Source organism: Solea solea, chromosome 1 (assembly GCF_958295425.1).
Source record: "Solea solea chromosome 1, fSolSol10.1, whole genome shotgun sequence".
Taxonomy (NCBI): Eukaryota; Metazoa; Chordata; class Actinopteri; order Pleuronectiformes; family Soleidae; genus Solea; species Solea solea.
The window spans coordinates 25813458-25827114 of record NC_081134.1 but is presented as its reverse complement, the minus strand read 5'-3'; the positions used below and the strand labels follow the sequence as shown (position 1 = coordinate 25827114).

Sequence of the window (13657 nt, the reverse complement as noted above, 5' to 3'; positions counted from 1 at the left end):
TGTCTGTGACATGGATGTGAGAGGACGACTGACTGTAGCTCAACATTAAATAAAACCACCGCACATTGTTCTTTGAAGACACGCTGTTACCTGTGAAACAGGGGTGCTCTGAAAACACCCCCATTAGCACTTGCTACATTCCTCCTGATGAAATCAAAGTAACCACAGACTATATGAAATTAACACAGCAAAAAGTTGACCAATCAGAATTTAAATCGAACCAGAACGTATGGACTCATAAATGGACCAGTCGACTGGGACTTTACAGCCCTAGACACCCCATCATCCAAAATCAATATTCATCAGGTTTTTGCAGTCTCCGGCCCTAACCCTAACCCTCTGGCATCAACAAGCTGCTTCACTGCTGTGTACCCAATAAAGTGGCCGGTGCTTGTGTTCAGAGCAGGAGAAAAAGAAGCGTGAACATTCTCTGATCTCTTGATTTCAGACATTTATTGGTTCTGACGTCTGTCTTCAGAAAACATCCACTGAAAGACAGACGTCATGTCCCTGGACTCCTGTCACATCTGTCTCATTTAGATTTTTCTGAGCTCCTGCTGCAGGAGCTTCTGCTGCAGGAGCTTCTGCTGCAGGAGCTTCTGCTGCAGGAGCTTCTGAGTTTTTGTTTTCATACTTACGTTAATAGTGTCATTAGCTGTGGTTCCTCGTTTTCTTCAGGCCGTCGCAAAGAAGAAATGCAATCTTTGATGTTCAGACGATTGTTGATGAACGACAGAGGACAACGAGGTGGAGCTTTACAAATGGACCAGTAGCTCTGTGTGTGTGTGTGTGTGTGTCTTTGTTGGAGAAAGAGTGTTAAAGTCTTAAAAAGAAGTGTGCCAGTGGGGGGAGTCTGGGCTTTGACCCTGGTCTCTGTTCTCCACCCCAAACAGCATCAGATTCCTCTGCTGGTGCACAACAGGAATGTCCATGTGGTCCCAGCTGGGACGCAGCACACGCCTCCTCTTTGTCCACGTCACAATGGGACACCAACGCGTCCTTTGTTTGTTCGGCTCATTTCATCACAATGAAGTTGGCTTCTTTTGAGGTTTTTTTTTTTTTTTGTCCCTGAAATTTTACTCCATCAACATTTTTGAAGGTGAAACATTTGTTCCATCTTCTTCTTCTTCTTCTTGTCACAAAGACCAAACATAATGTGTTGGTAATTTTTTACATTGTGATGGTTAAATGTCCCTGTCTCATTGTGGGGAGACTGGGGGAGCTGTCTCCACTGCCCCCTACTGTCTGTTAGCGGAAAACCAGGCTTTCACGGTCAGGGCCAAGCAAAGGAAACGGCAATGGACCACACACGAGGAAACATGGGACATCTTCAAAACACTGAGAATTTAAAAACACAGAAGCATGTCCATCGTGGCTTCACTGAAAACAAACGCACGTGACCAGGAAAGGTGAAGGGAGGCGAGAGCGTCAGTGGTTTACGGCAGTGTCGTGAGAATAATGTCCTCCAAAACTGTAGGGGGAGCTCCTCTATTGAGAAAAAGACTTACGATAACTTTTGACGATATAAAGATGTAAAGTGTTGGAGGGCATTCTGCACCACCTCACTTCTCCTGACATCATGTCAATAACACGCTTATTAAAAAAACACACTTGGGTAAAAAAAATGGTGCCCCTCCCCCCTCACCTCCCCCTCAACTACCAAGGGAAAACATATGTTTTTGCCTTTAGCGTTAGCCTGTCATGCTAAGGAATCCATGAGCTCAGTCTACAGAGTTTGATGCTATAAAATTTCCTCTGGATGCCAACTATATTAACAATATAACCAACAATATTAAAAAAACCTGGAATAATGTAAATAAATGTAGTCACTGAGCGGCCATCTTGGGAGCTACCAACCTATACATTTAAAGACAAAGAAGCTAGCCGTTACTGACAAGCATGTTGGAGACCAAGCTTTCTGCTCCTCCCAGGACATCTGAAGGCCTCCCAAAGACTGAGAGTTTTCTTAAAAAAAATCTGTAATTGTTTCTTGTTTTACACTTGACTGTTGTTGTTTTTAACTCCTTCTGATTGCTTTTGTAGCACTTTGAGATGTTTTAAAATATAAAATGTATCATTATTATTATTAGTATTATTATTAGGCCATTGGGTAAGGGGGCTGAAGATGACCAGCAGCTACAAGTGGCTAACTAGTTAGCTTGGTGACTTAAAGCCTGTCACGCCTGCCAGACGCAGTATTTCCTGGTCAAACGTCTTCTCTCACAGTAGGACAGGGATACATGTGTACTGTGTAAGTCATATGCAGGTAGAAACATCTGAAACCTGAGTCTCTGTTATTGGTTGGAGAAAAGGTCATCGCCATGGCGACAGCCTGGGCTACTCCACACGGAGATTAATAGGAAAAGAATTAAACTTAACTTTACACGACCAAGAACTAATAACACATGTAAATAAGTGTACATGCCAGGACGCTGTCCACGTCTCTGGTTATTAAAGCCCTCTGTCTGTCTCTGTCTCTGCAGGGTGAGCGGGTTTGGTTACGGGAGGACGAGCAGTATCTTCCCAGCACCGTGTCCTCCTGCTCTGGAGGAGTTGTCGTCTTCGCCACGGACTACGGCCAGGTGAACATCTGCCACTGTCCCTGTTTACGTCCTCTGTCCTGTTCTGGTCCTCGGTGTCTCATGAGGTTACTGCTCCCATGTTAAAGGAATAGCTCAAAGGCCATGATTTTCTCTATGGACTTTGGTGTGGGAGAGTGAGTGGTTTACTAACTTCAGTTTCCTGAACTGACGTGAACATGTTCTTAAAGATTCTGTAGACTTAGACTAAGTGGCTGAAAACTGTCTTATATTATATTATAGACTTATTCCGACCTCTTGAAAAAGCTCAACACCACAGGTCTGAACACTGAGCCGAGTCCTCAGGCAGGTCATTAGCTTCAGTGACCAGCGGCTCTGGTGAAGTCTGTGAGCGAGTCGGAGCCTGGAGATAAGAATGTCTTAATCTTCAGGACAATATGCCGGCTCAACATGACCCTAAATCCTGCAGCGCTCTCTCACACACACACACACACACACACACACACACACACACACAGTCGATCCACTGCTCACCGGCGACACAGGAAGTCTTTGTTAAAGCTGTCAGCAGTGGAGGAGGGCAGAGGGTAAGTGTGGTTCTGCCGGGTTTAGAAAGGTTTCATGTTAAAGACAAAGAAGGTGGAACTTAGATATCAAAACATAAACAGGTTGTGACTGAACTCAGATCAGGGTGAGGCCATAACCACACCCACCCACACTGGTGACTGATCAAGACCACGTCTAAGTCTGACCATGGTTGGCTAAGTCTAAGACTCACCAAGTCCATCCAAGGCCTTCCTAGGTCAACCAAGGCTGATCAAGTCCATCCAAGGCCTACCAAATCTGACCAAGGTCAACTAAGGTTGACAAAGTCCATTCAAGGTCAACTAAGGTTGACAAAGTCCATTCAAGGTCTACAAAGGCTGCCTAAGTCCAACCAAGTGTGGCCCAGGTCTACCAAGTTCATCCAAGGCCAACCAACACTAACAAAGACCTTCCAGGGTCAACTACGTCTTACCAAAGTCTGACCAAGTCTGACCAAGTCTGACCAAGTCCCAGACTAACTGTTTCAGCAGAACCGTGATGGTTTCAGTTTGTGGACTTTAAACATTTAACCTGACACGTAGACTTGTCTATTCTCCATGTTTTTAAATCAGTCCAAAAAAGTCTCTAACATACAGCCTCTGTGTGTGCATGTTGTGCGTGGGTGTGTGTGCGTGCGTGCGTGTGTGTGTGAACATCTGTGAGAACGTAACTCCAGGTCAAATTTAGAGACATTGAACGGTAGATTAACGTCCAGATTGAATGGTTAAATAATCCTGGCGTGACCTCTGCCTGCTCAGTAACGTCCTTCACCTGTGCTAACGCTGCTGTTTTGACAACACATGGATCAAAGAGATAATGTCCAACCATCTGGAGATCGGGGCTTAAGCTCCATCTTGAGCTGAGCCTGAATTATAAGTCTTTGCTCTCCTGGAGATTTACTGGTTGTTTTTTTGTTTGTTTTGCTGAGGAAGAAGAAGTGGACGTTTCTGTCCAGAAGGTCTTCAGTGTAACTACAAACACCATCATCTATGACCATGTTCACGAGGAGACTCTTTTACAAAAATAATAAAGTCACATTTCAAAACTAATGATCATAAAATCATTCATGAAATCAATCCGGGAAACATCTAAAATATGGAGGACACGGAGGACCAGGATTGGGAGGTCAAGGAACATATATGGTTCTGGACCTTCATGGACCTGGATTTTCTAGATGAACATAAAGAAAATTGTTTTATCCTCCAATAATTCTAGGATTGAAATGAAAACTTATTCTTTTATTGTCCTCTACTTCTTTGTCTCCTTTTCTGTCCTCGTCAACACGTCTAGCTTCTTGATTAAGTCTCTAATCAATAATATCAATCGTGGTTCCTTGACACTTTGTGTCTCTTCTGTCTTTTCCTACCTATTATTATTTATTTATTCTCCTTCTTAATCTTCTCCTCCGTCAATGACCTTTAACAGAGGTCACACAGGTTTGCTATCTGAGGCTGAACATATGTGTGGCATGTGTGTGTGTGTGTGTGTAAGTGGAGAAGGACATCACCTGTTCAACCTCACAGCAGATGACCGCCACTGCAGGCTCCACCTACCGTTTTAATTTACATTAATATGAAAGGTCAATGACAATAAAAAGTTCGCTTTATTAACAACTCTGACTCATGAGGATGAGGAAGAGTTTTTAAAAAAGGACAAAGGAGACACACTGTCCAGGTAACCCGCCTCAGGCTCCACCCCTTCCCACATCATCATGAAAAGCAACAGCTGCACTTCACCATTCATCTCACCGTGTATTGTCCTGCTGTCAGCTTAGGGGGAGGAGTCTGTCTGAAACCTGAGGAAGACGAGAGGAACTCTGTCACCTGACATGATTAAAGAATTAAAGAATCATAAAAATAATAATAATAATAATGATGATGATAATAATAACAATAACAATAACAATAATGATAATGATAATAATGATTATAATACTAATAATAATAACAACAGTTACACAAGAAACAAAGAGCATACTGTGAGACACACTGTTATAACAGGAAACTGAAGTTTGTAAACCACTCACTCTCACACACACACGCACACACAGGCACATACACATACGCATGCACACACACGCACAAACGCGCACACACGCACACACACACACCAACACACGCACACACACACCAAAGTCACACTGCTGCCTCCATCACTAAGTTCAAATGTCTAATTTTGTCACTTCAGTGTTTGAAATCCTTTGTTCAGATTGACATCAGTGACACAAAGTGACCACACGAGGCAGCAGAGGAGCAGCAGTTCCTGTCACAGTCACTGTTTGTCTCTATGAGGTTTGGTGTGGGAGCGTCTCCTCTTCGTCTTTACCAGGACAACCAGTCCAATTAGAGACCTAATGAGGTCAAAGTCAGAGGACAGTGGAAAGAGGTCAGAGGTCAGAGCTTGCTGGGACTGAGCTTTAAAGCTATGGCCAACATTGTCCAATGTCCAGCAGAGACAGTGAGATGAATAGTGTCCACATATGAAAATTAGATTAAACACAAACAGCGACCAAAGCTAACGACTGATTTACAGTCATGTTCTATTTTTTCATTTATTTACTTAAGAACAACAGCGGGACGGGTGAGATGTCTGTCAGTCTCCACTGACTGTCTGTCCCTCCCCTGACTGTCTGTCTTTTGACTGTCTGTCAGTAAAACTGTGTACTCATCTACTGAATGTGACCCTGAGACCACTGAGACCACTGAGACCACTCTGAGACCACTCTGAGACCACTGAGAGACCACTGAGAGACCACTGAGAGACCACTGAGACCACCCTGAGACCACTGAGAGACCTCTGAGACCACTCTAAGACCACTGAGATCATAGAGACCACTGAGATCTCTGAGACCACTGAGATCTCTGAGACCACTGAGACCACTCTGAGACCACTGAGACCACTGACACAACTGAGACCACTGAGACAACTGAGACCACAGAGACAACTGAGACCACTGAGAGACAACTGAGACCACTCTGAGACCACTGAGATCTCTGAGACCACTGAGACCACTCTGAGACCTCTGAGACCACTGTCTGAAGCACCAGGACCGGAGAGCCAGGGACACTGGTGAAGCGACCATGAATCACTAAAACGGAGGAGCCGAAGCAAGGAGCTCACGCAGCCGTGAGGAAGGCTGTGAAGATTGCACAAAGAATACAGAGCTCTTGTGGGCTGGAGGGCTAAACCGTTAAGCCACTAACAGTGCTTAGAGCCTCACAGACTGTGACATTGTGACGTCGACAGCTGGGGGCGTGGACATTCGTGTGCCATTCATGGACGAGTCGTTTGCAAAGAACTGAATCCTTTAAACGAGTCATTGGCAACGAAACACACTTTTCAGGAGTCAGGAGTTCAAAGAAGTAAAATGGCAGACAACAAGCCAGATCTGGAAAGCCTACAGCGGAGACGGTCAAATGCGCAGCGGAACCTGACAACGCGTATTAACTGCCTTGTCTAATGTCTACGCTGGCAATCCAAGTAAAGATGAATTGTCGGAAGAGTTGGCAGGATTGAAGAGCGCACCAGAAGGCTGATTGGGAGAGTATCCAGGCGCAAGCGGGTCGCACAGAGTCCTTTCAAGTGGAGCAGAAGAAAAGCAAGGAGCTGAGCTCTGTAAAGAACCAGGCTGCGAAGCTGCAGGAGACTTTGGTGCAAAGTCAAGAAAATCTCACTAAGCTTCAGCCTGACTTCTACAGCAAAGAGTCAGGAAAGACCCAAACTGCAGAGCTGCAGAAGACCTTGGTGCAAAGTCGGGAGAATACCACTAAGCTTCAGTCTGATTTCTGCCAGAAAGAGTCAGAAGATTCTGCTCTGTGTCAAGACCTCAAGGCACCAGAAGAAAAGCTGAGCTTAGCATTTGAGGACTTGGCTGCTAACCACACCAGCCAACTCCTTCTAACCAAACCACTGCTAACTCCTAACCAGACAGGTTTGGAGGCTCAGACAAAGGAACTGAAGAGAAGCCACAGCTCATTGGAGGAGGAGCTCACTAAACGAGAACAGAAGCACCTGGTGATACGGTCTTTAGAGAGCAGACTCTTTGGGAATATGCAGTGGCTTGCACATGTGAGCAGCCCCAAATACTATGCCTTCCCGGGAAACCGTTTCGAGAAGACAAAAGGCCAAAAGTCATTACTCATGAGAGTGGAGCTTTTGAAGTCCAACAAGCCAACCCCCACTTACACTTCTGAGAGACCCAGCTACCATGATAAGCCGGTCGACTGGAGGAGGATCCTAGAGGGAGTAGAGAAGATCCTGAAAGCAGGAGGCTTCTACCTCAAGCCCCAGGTCCGGTCCGGTCAAAGTGGGAGGAAGGACGAGGCAAAGCCCAACCAAATGACTCTGGTGTTGCCCAACCAGCGAAGGGAGGAAGACAACAAAGTTTTTTTCAGTTGTATGTAGAGCTGCAACTAACGATTATTTTCATAATCGATTAATCTGTCGATTATTTTCTCGATTAATCGATGAATCGTTTGGTCCATAAAATATCAGAAAACCTTAAAAAATGTTGATCAGTGTTTGTCAAACCTGGAAATGATGATGTTCTCAAATGATGATTTCTTTGTTATCCAGTTATTATTAATCGATTACTAATCGATTAATAATCGATTAATCGATTAATTGTTTCAGCTCTAGTTGTATGGCCTCCAGGGCACTGCATGCTGACATCGTGGAAGATCTGACGATGGATGGATTCCTAAAGCCGTACCAGCGCTTCACGGCTCTCAGGGGCCACCCAAGAAAACTTTGGTCCGATCAAGGGACCAACTTTGTGGGCACCAGGCCAGTGTTAAAGGAGCTCTACGACAACATCGACAAGGATCAAGTCCAGCAGACTCTCCCCACCGAAACGGAGCAGCTGAAGCAGCGGTCCGTACACTCAAGAGAGCTTTGAGCAACATCGGGGTGGAAAATAACCTAACAGCACTGGAGTTTCAGACTCTCCTCTACCTGGCAGCTAATCTGTCAAACGAAAGACCAATCGGTGCGAGAGCCCATGTACAAGACGAGACTGTAGGAGTCATTACTCCCAACTCACTTCTGCTTGTCCGTGCTGGGCCTAGCGGGGACTCCCGAGGGTTCGACTTGGTGTGGTTGGCTGACCAGAATGCACTGAGTGGCCAGTTTAAGCTTGGTTGAGTCGTGGAAGCTGTAGTAAGGGATGTGAGAGTGAGGACATGCCAAAGTTGTACTGTTTTCAGTGGACAGAGTAAGAAAGGCAAAGAGATAGAGAACTGCCCTTCTACCATCCTTCACAGAGAGGTCAGGAGGCTGGTGGTGTGTTTCGGTAAAGGATGCCACTATGTCATCAAGGACAATGTGTTCATGGACAGTGAAACCTTTATTATTTGTCACTCGTATCTGTTATTCATATTGTGTGTAACACAAGAATGTAGCTTTATGTACCCAGTTGTGGGTGAATGTTACTTTTGAAAGGTAAAATCGGTAGTTGTTGTGGCCTACTTAGATTCAGGAATCAGTAGGCCAAGTGGGAGTTGTAGAACTTTCTAGCAGGCAAAGCTAGCATTCTATTTATCGTTATAATTGGTATCAAAGCACTGATGCCTATAAAGTGCATTAGCAAAGCCCTTTTTGTTATATATTAACTTTCGTATGTGCCTTTGAAAATCTATCTATCATCAGGACCCTTACGACTTGTCGGTTTTACAACCTAACTAAATAACTGACTGACTGTCTAACTACTAACTGACTAAGTAACTGCTGTTTAACTGTGTATGTGGAATAAACCTTCAGAAAGACAGTCGAAAGTGAGGACATTTTCAGAAAGCAAGGACATTTTTTAGAAAGTGAGGACATTTTTTAGATAGCGAGGACATTTTCAGAGAGCGAGGACATTTTCAAAAAGCGAGGACATTTCAGAAAGCGAGGACATTTTCAAAAAGTGAGGACATTTTCAGAAAGCGATGACATTTTCAAAAAGTGAGGAAATTTTTTAGAAAGTGACGACATTTTTAGAAAGTAAAGACATTTTCAGAAAGTGAGGACATTTTTATGATTTTTGTGATTGTAATTTTCAGTCATTGCGATTTTCATTGTTCAGCGTTAGTGAAACGTTTAGTGGGAAATTGAAGCCAAATTTCATTTCCAGTTTAAACTGCAGCGTACAACTGTACAAATTAAGTATAAATCCCCTCTTCTACATATTCTTTATTCTCAGTGTGCAACTTTTCTGATACCTGGAATTTATATTATGTCCCCGATTTTCTCAATTTAAACAAAAATCAAATATTTCGTTTTCCAGCATGTGCTCATAGCAAAAGATTCTCTATTTTTTAATAAGCCGTTTTCTCTTGTTCCCGCGTCGCAGGTGTACACGTACAAACAGAATGCTCTCACCAGGCAGAAGGTGCAGCCCATGCACCACAGCAGCGTCGCAGGAGTGGAGGACATGGCCACGCTGGAGGACCTTCACGACGGCGCCATCATGCACAACCTGTTCCTGCGCTACAAGCAGAGACACATCTATGTGAGTAACACGTTCACGTTCAGCTGCTCTCAGTGTGAGTGTTCTCATGTTCAGTGACGTCGAGGTTCACCGGCTTCTCTCAAAGACGTCTGAATCTCCCATGACAGCCTGACGTTTGTTCAGTGGCTGTGTAACGACAGAGATAAACGTCAGATTAAAAAAGAAGAAGAGTCAGATCAGTGAGACGGATCTGAAGGTTCTGGAATCATCATCATCTGTCACAGAGCTGTGGTATTCAACACGCTGCCGTTCATGTGTGGTTGTGTGAGGAAATGTGTCGGCACTCTGTGAGACAACTGTGATCAACAGAAAATTCAAGCTACACCAGCTGAAGTCCATATGATATCAATATGTTAACTCCTTTTTTTAAACAGGAAATTCAAGTTTGTAAACCACTCACTCTCCCACACCAAAGTCCATAGAGAAAATACGTGATTTTAACATCACACACACAGGAGTTGTTGATCCTCTGCCGCCTCCATCACCAAGTTCTAATTTCTTATTTTGTAAAATTCGGCTTTTGAATACATTTGTTCAAATTGACCTCAGTGACACAAAGTGACCACAAGAGGCAGCAGAGGAGCAGCAGCTCCAGTGTGCCCACCAGCTAAAATCACCGATTTTCTCTATGGACTTTGGTGTGGGAGAGTAATTGTTTTACAAATCAACAAAAACTCATGTTTCCCGTTGAAAAGTAAAGTGCATAACAGTCAGTCAGTCAGTCAGTCATCATCTACCGCTTTATCCTCTGCCAGAGGGTCGCGGGGGGTGCTGTGCCAATCTCAGCTACATCGGGCGATAGGCGGGGTACACCCTGGACAGTTCGCCAGTCCATTGCAGGGCCACACACAGATAGAGACAAACAATCATTCACTCTCACACTCACTCCTATGGTCAATTTGGAGTGTCCAATTTACCTATCCCCACATTGCATGTTTTTGGACTGTGGGAGGAAGCCGGAGTACCCGGAGAGAACCCACACACACACGGGGAGAACATGCAAACTCCATGCAGAAAGGCCCTTGTTCCAACCGGGGGTCGAACCCGGGTCTTCTCGCTGCAAGGCGAGAGTGCTAACCACTACACCACCGTGTGGCCCCAAGTGCATAACAGTTTGACTTTAATTCAAACACTGGACAAAGTAACAGCAGCAGCAGTAGCAGTAACAGCAGCAGCAGTAACAACAGTAACAGCAGTAACAGCAGCAACAGCAGCAGCAACAGTAACAGCAGCAGCAACAGTAACAGCAGTAACAGCAGCAGCGGTAACAACAGTAACATCAGCAGCAGTAACAGCAGTGACAGCAGCAGCAACTGCAACAGCAGCAGTAGCAGTAACAGCAGCAACAGCAGAAGTAGCAGCAGCAGTACTGTAGGTCAGTGGAGAAAACAGCGTCGTCAACAACAACAACAACAGAACACAGAGAGAGAGTCTCAAACATCACTGTCTCATTTTCGTTTAACTAATGAACAAAATCTGACTCGGCAAAAAACTCTGCTGCAAAACAAACTGACGACAAAGACGTCTTTGTGTGCTACACATACACACACGCACGCACACACACACATACACACAAACACACACACACACTAACCACACTAATCTCTGTCAAATGCCATTCGGTTACTTAAAGAACAAATAAATGTTCTCGTATGGTTGAAATTATCCAATCAGTTCTTCACAGCCACTCCTCCTGCTCCTCCTCCTCCTCCATGCTGTCAAGTCAGTGTTAGCAGCGACCGTAGCTACGCGCTGTCACGTCAGTGTTAGCAGCTACCGTGGCTGCACGCCGTCACGTCAGTGTTAGCAGCTACCGTGGCTGCACGCCGTCACGTCAGTGTTAGCAGCTACCGTGGCTGCACGCCGTCACGTCAGTGTTAGCAGCTACCGTGGCTGCACGCCGTCACGTCAGTGTTAGCAGCTACCGTGGAGTCACGTCAAAAAGAAAAGGTAAATATTAAAACGAGACAAAAACTGCTCGGTGACTCAGTAGCTCCTCCTGGTGGAGACAGTGGTGAGATGATGTAAACACAGTTACTAAGAGTGTTTTCTTTTGGTTCTTAATAAAAACAAAATGGCTGCTGGTGGACTCTGTGGCTCCTCCCACAGTCCTCCTGACACCAGTGTTTACACTCCAGCTGCCTGTGAGTGAATGAAGACATGCAGGGACACTCATCTGTCTGGGAGTTTGTTCTTTAGGGGACGGACGGAAGCCCCCCCCCCACACTGTGAAAAGAGGGCAGATAAAGGTGAAGTGTGTGCAAATGCGTGAAGGGCGACGGGGGCCCCAATGTCATAACCTGTTAGAGGCCCCTGGAATTTGTCAAAGCACCCTGCTGACTTCAGTCAGAGTCAGAGGAGTTCACTCTGATTATCATCTCAGAGTTTATGATTAAACTTAGAGCAAGTGTCACGACCGAGGTGTCACACTGTGAGCGCCCCCTGCTGCTGAGAGCCAGAGAGAGATGGTGACTTTTCCAACAAGAAACTGAAGTTTGTAAAGCACTCACTCTCCCACACACACAGACACACACACTCACTCTCCCAAACCAAAGTCCACAGAGAAAATCAGTGATTGTAGCTGCTGGTCCTCTGCTGCCTCGTGTGGTCACTTTGTGTCTCTGAGGAATGTCTAAATTAGATATTTCAAAAGCCGAATTTACCAAAATAAGACATTAGAACTTAGTGATGGAGGCAATAGTGTGTGTGTGTGTGTGTGTGTGTGTGCGTGTCTTTGTGTGTGTCTGTGTGTGTGTGTGTGTGTCTGTATGTGTGTGTGTGTCTGATTGTGTGTGTATGTATGTGTGTGTGTCTTCTGTGTGCTTGCGTGTGTGTGTGTTTTAAACTGCGAGGTTAGCACAGTTATCCTCGGCTAAAGCTGCCGTCAGTGGCATGGCACCGCGAGATAAATTGGGAATTTAGCCCTGAGGCTACCAGACTCTGTGTGGGTATGTGTGTGTGTGTATGTGTGTGTGCGCGTGTGTGTGTGCGTGCGTGCGTGCGCGTGCGTGTGTGTGTGCAGTTTCAGCTCCTGTGATTGTAACCAGCTGTGCTGTCGACTGGTGGCCTCACTCGTCTATTCTGTGGATGCCATTTGAAGCATGCGCGCACACACACACACACACACACAGATTCCATTCCAGTGTCAACACCTCCACTCCACTCCGCTCTCTCTCTCCCTCTCTCTCTCTGTCTCTCTCCCTCCCTCTCCCTCTCTCCCTCTCTCTCTCTGTCTCTCTGTCTCTCTGTCTCTCTCTCTCTCTCTCTTAGGGTCATGTGATCACCTCTCTTTCCTCCGTCCGTAGTCTTTTTTGTCCTAAATGTCAGACACACACATTCAGAGTCACGTCATCTAAAGGTGGAAACTTCACTTGGATTTTTGCTTCATGTTTGTCTTTAGAATGATATTAAACTGCACATACACTTTCTATGTTTTTTTTCCATGCATCGTTCCAGCATATTTCACTCAATCACTCTCCCCCACACACACACACACACACACGCACACACACACACAAGCACACAAGCACACTCACACACACGCACACACATACTGCTGCCTCCATCACTCAGTTCAAATGTCTGATTTTGTCTCTTCAGTGTTTAAAATCCTTTGTTCAGATTGACGTCAGTGACACAAAGTGACCACACGAGGCAGCAGAGGAGCAGCAGCTAAAATCACTGATTTTCTCTGTGGACTTTGGTGTGGGAGAGTGAGTGGTTTACTAATGTATGAACAGACTTCTTCTATATCCTACGAAGATTGATTTATTTCCTTTAGTGAAGAGAAAAAAGAGTTTCTGCTGTGACAAGACGATGTCACTTCCTGTTAAAAACAACAACAAGCAGCAGAGCGACGCTCACAGATGATATTAAACAATAACACATTTGTCTGGGTGACACAGCGACTGTGGGACTGTGGCGTGTTTCCTCTCCTCGCTCGCTTACATTTCCTGCCGTCACTCAGGCTCTCAGGAGGTTTTTTTTCTTTTCTTCCCTCCTCCTCCTTCTTTTTTCCTCCATCTGTTGTTCATTTGTCTCT

At 45.3% G+C, this 13657-nt stretch overlaps 1 protein-coding gene across 1 annotated transcript in view; it reads left to right on the top strand.

The window, feature by feature from the left end:
• myo10 (myosin X) overlaps nt 1-13657 on the top strand; it is a 62472-nt gene that overhangs the window by 15819 nt on the left and 32996 nt on the right. Inside the window, exons 2-3 of the mRNA XM_058637287.1 lie at nt 2484-2582; nt 9457-9615. Of these exons, the coding sequence (XP_058493270.1) occupies nt 2484-2582; nt 9457-9615 (258 nt within the window). The remainder of the gene's footprint in view (nt 1-2483; nt 2583-9456; nt 9616-13657) is intronic.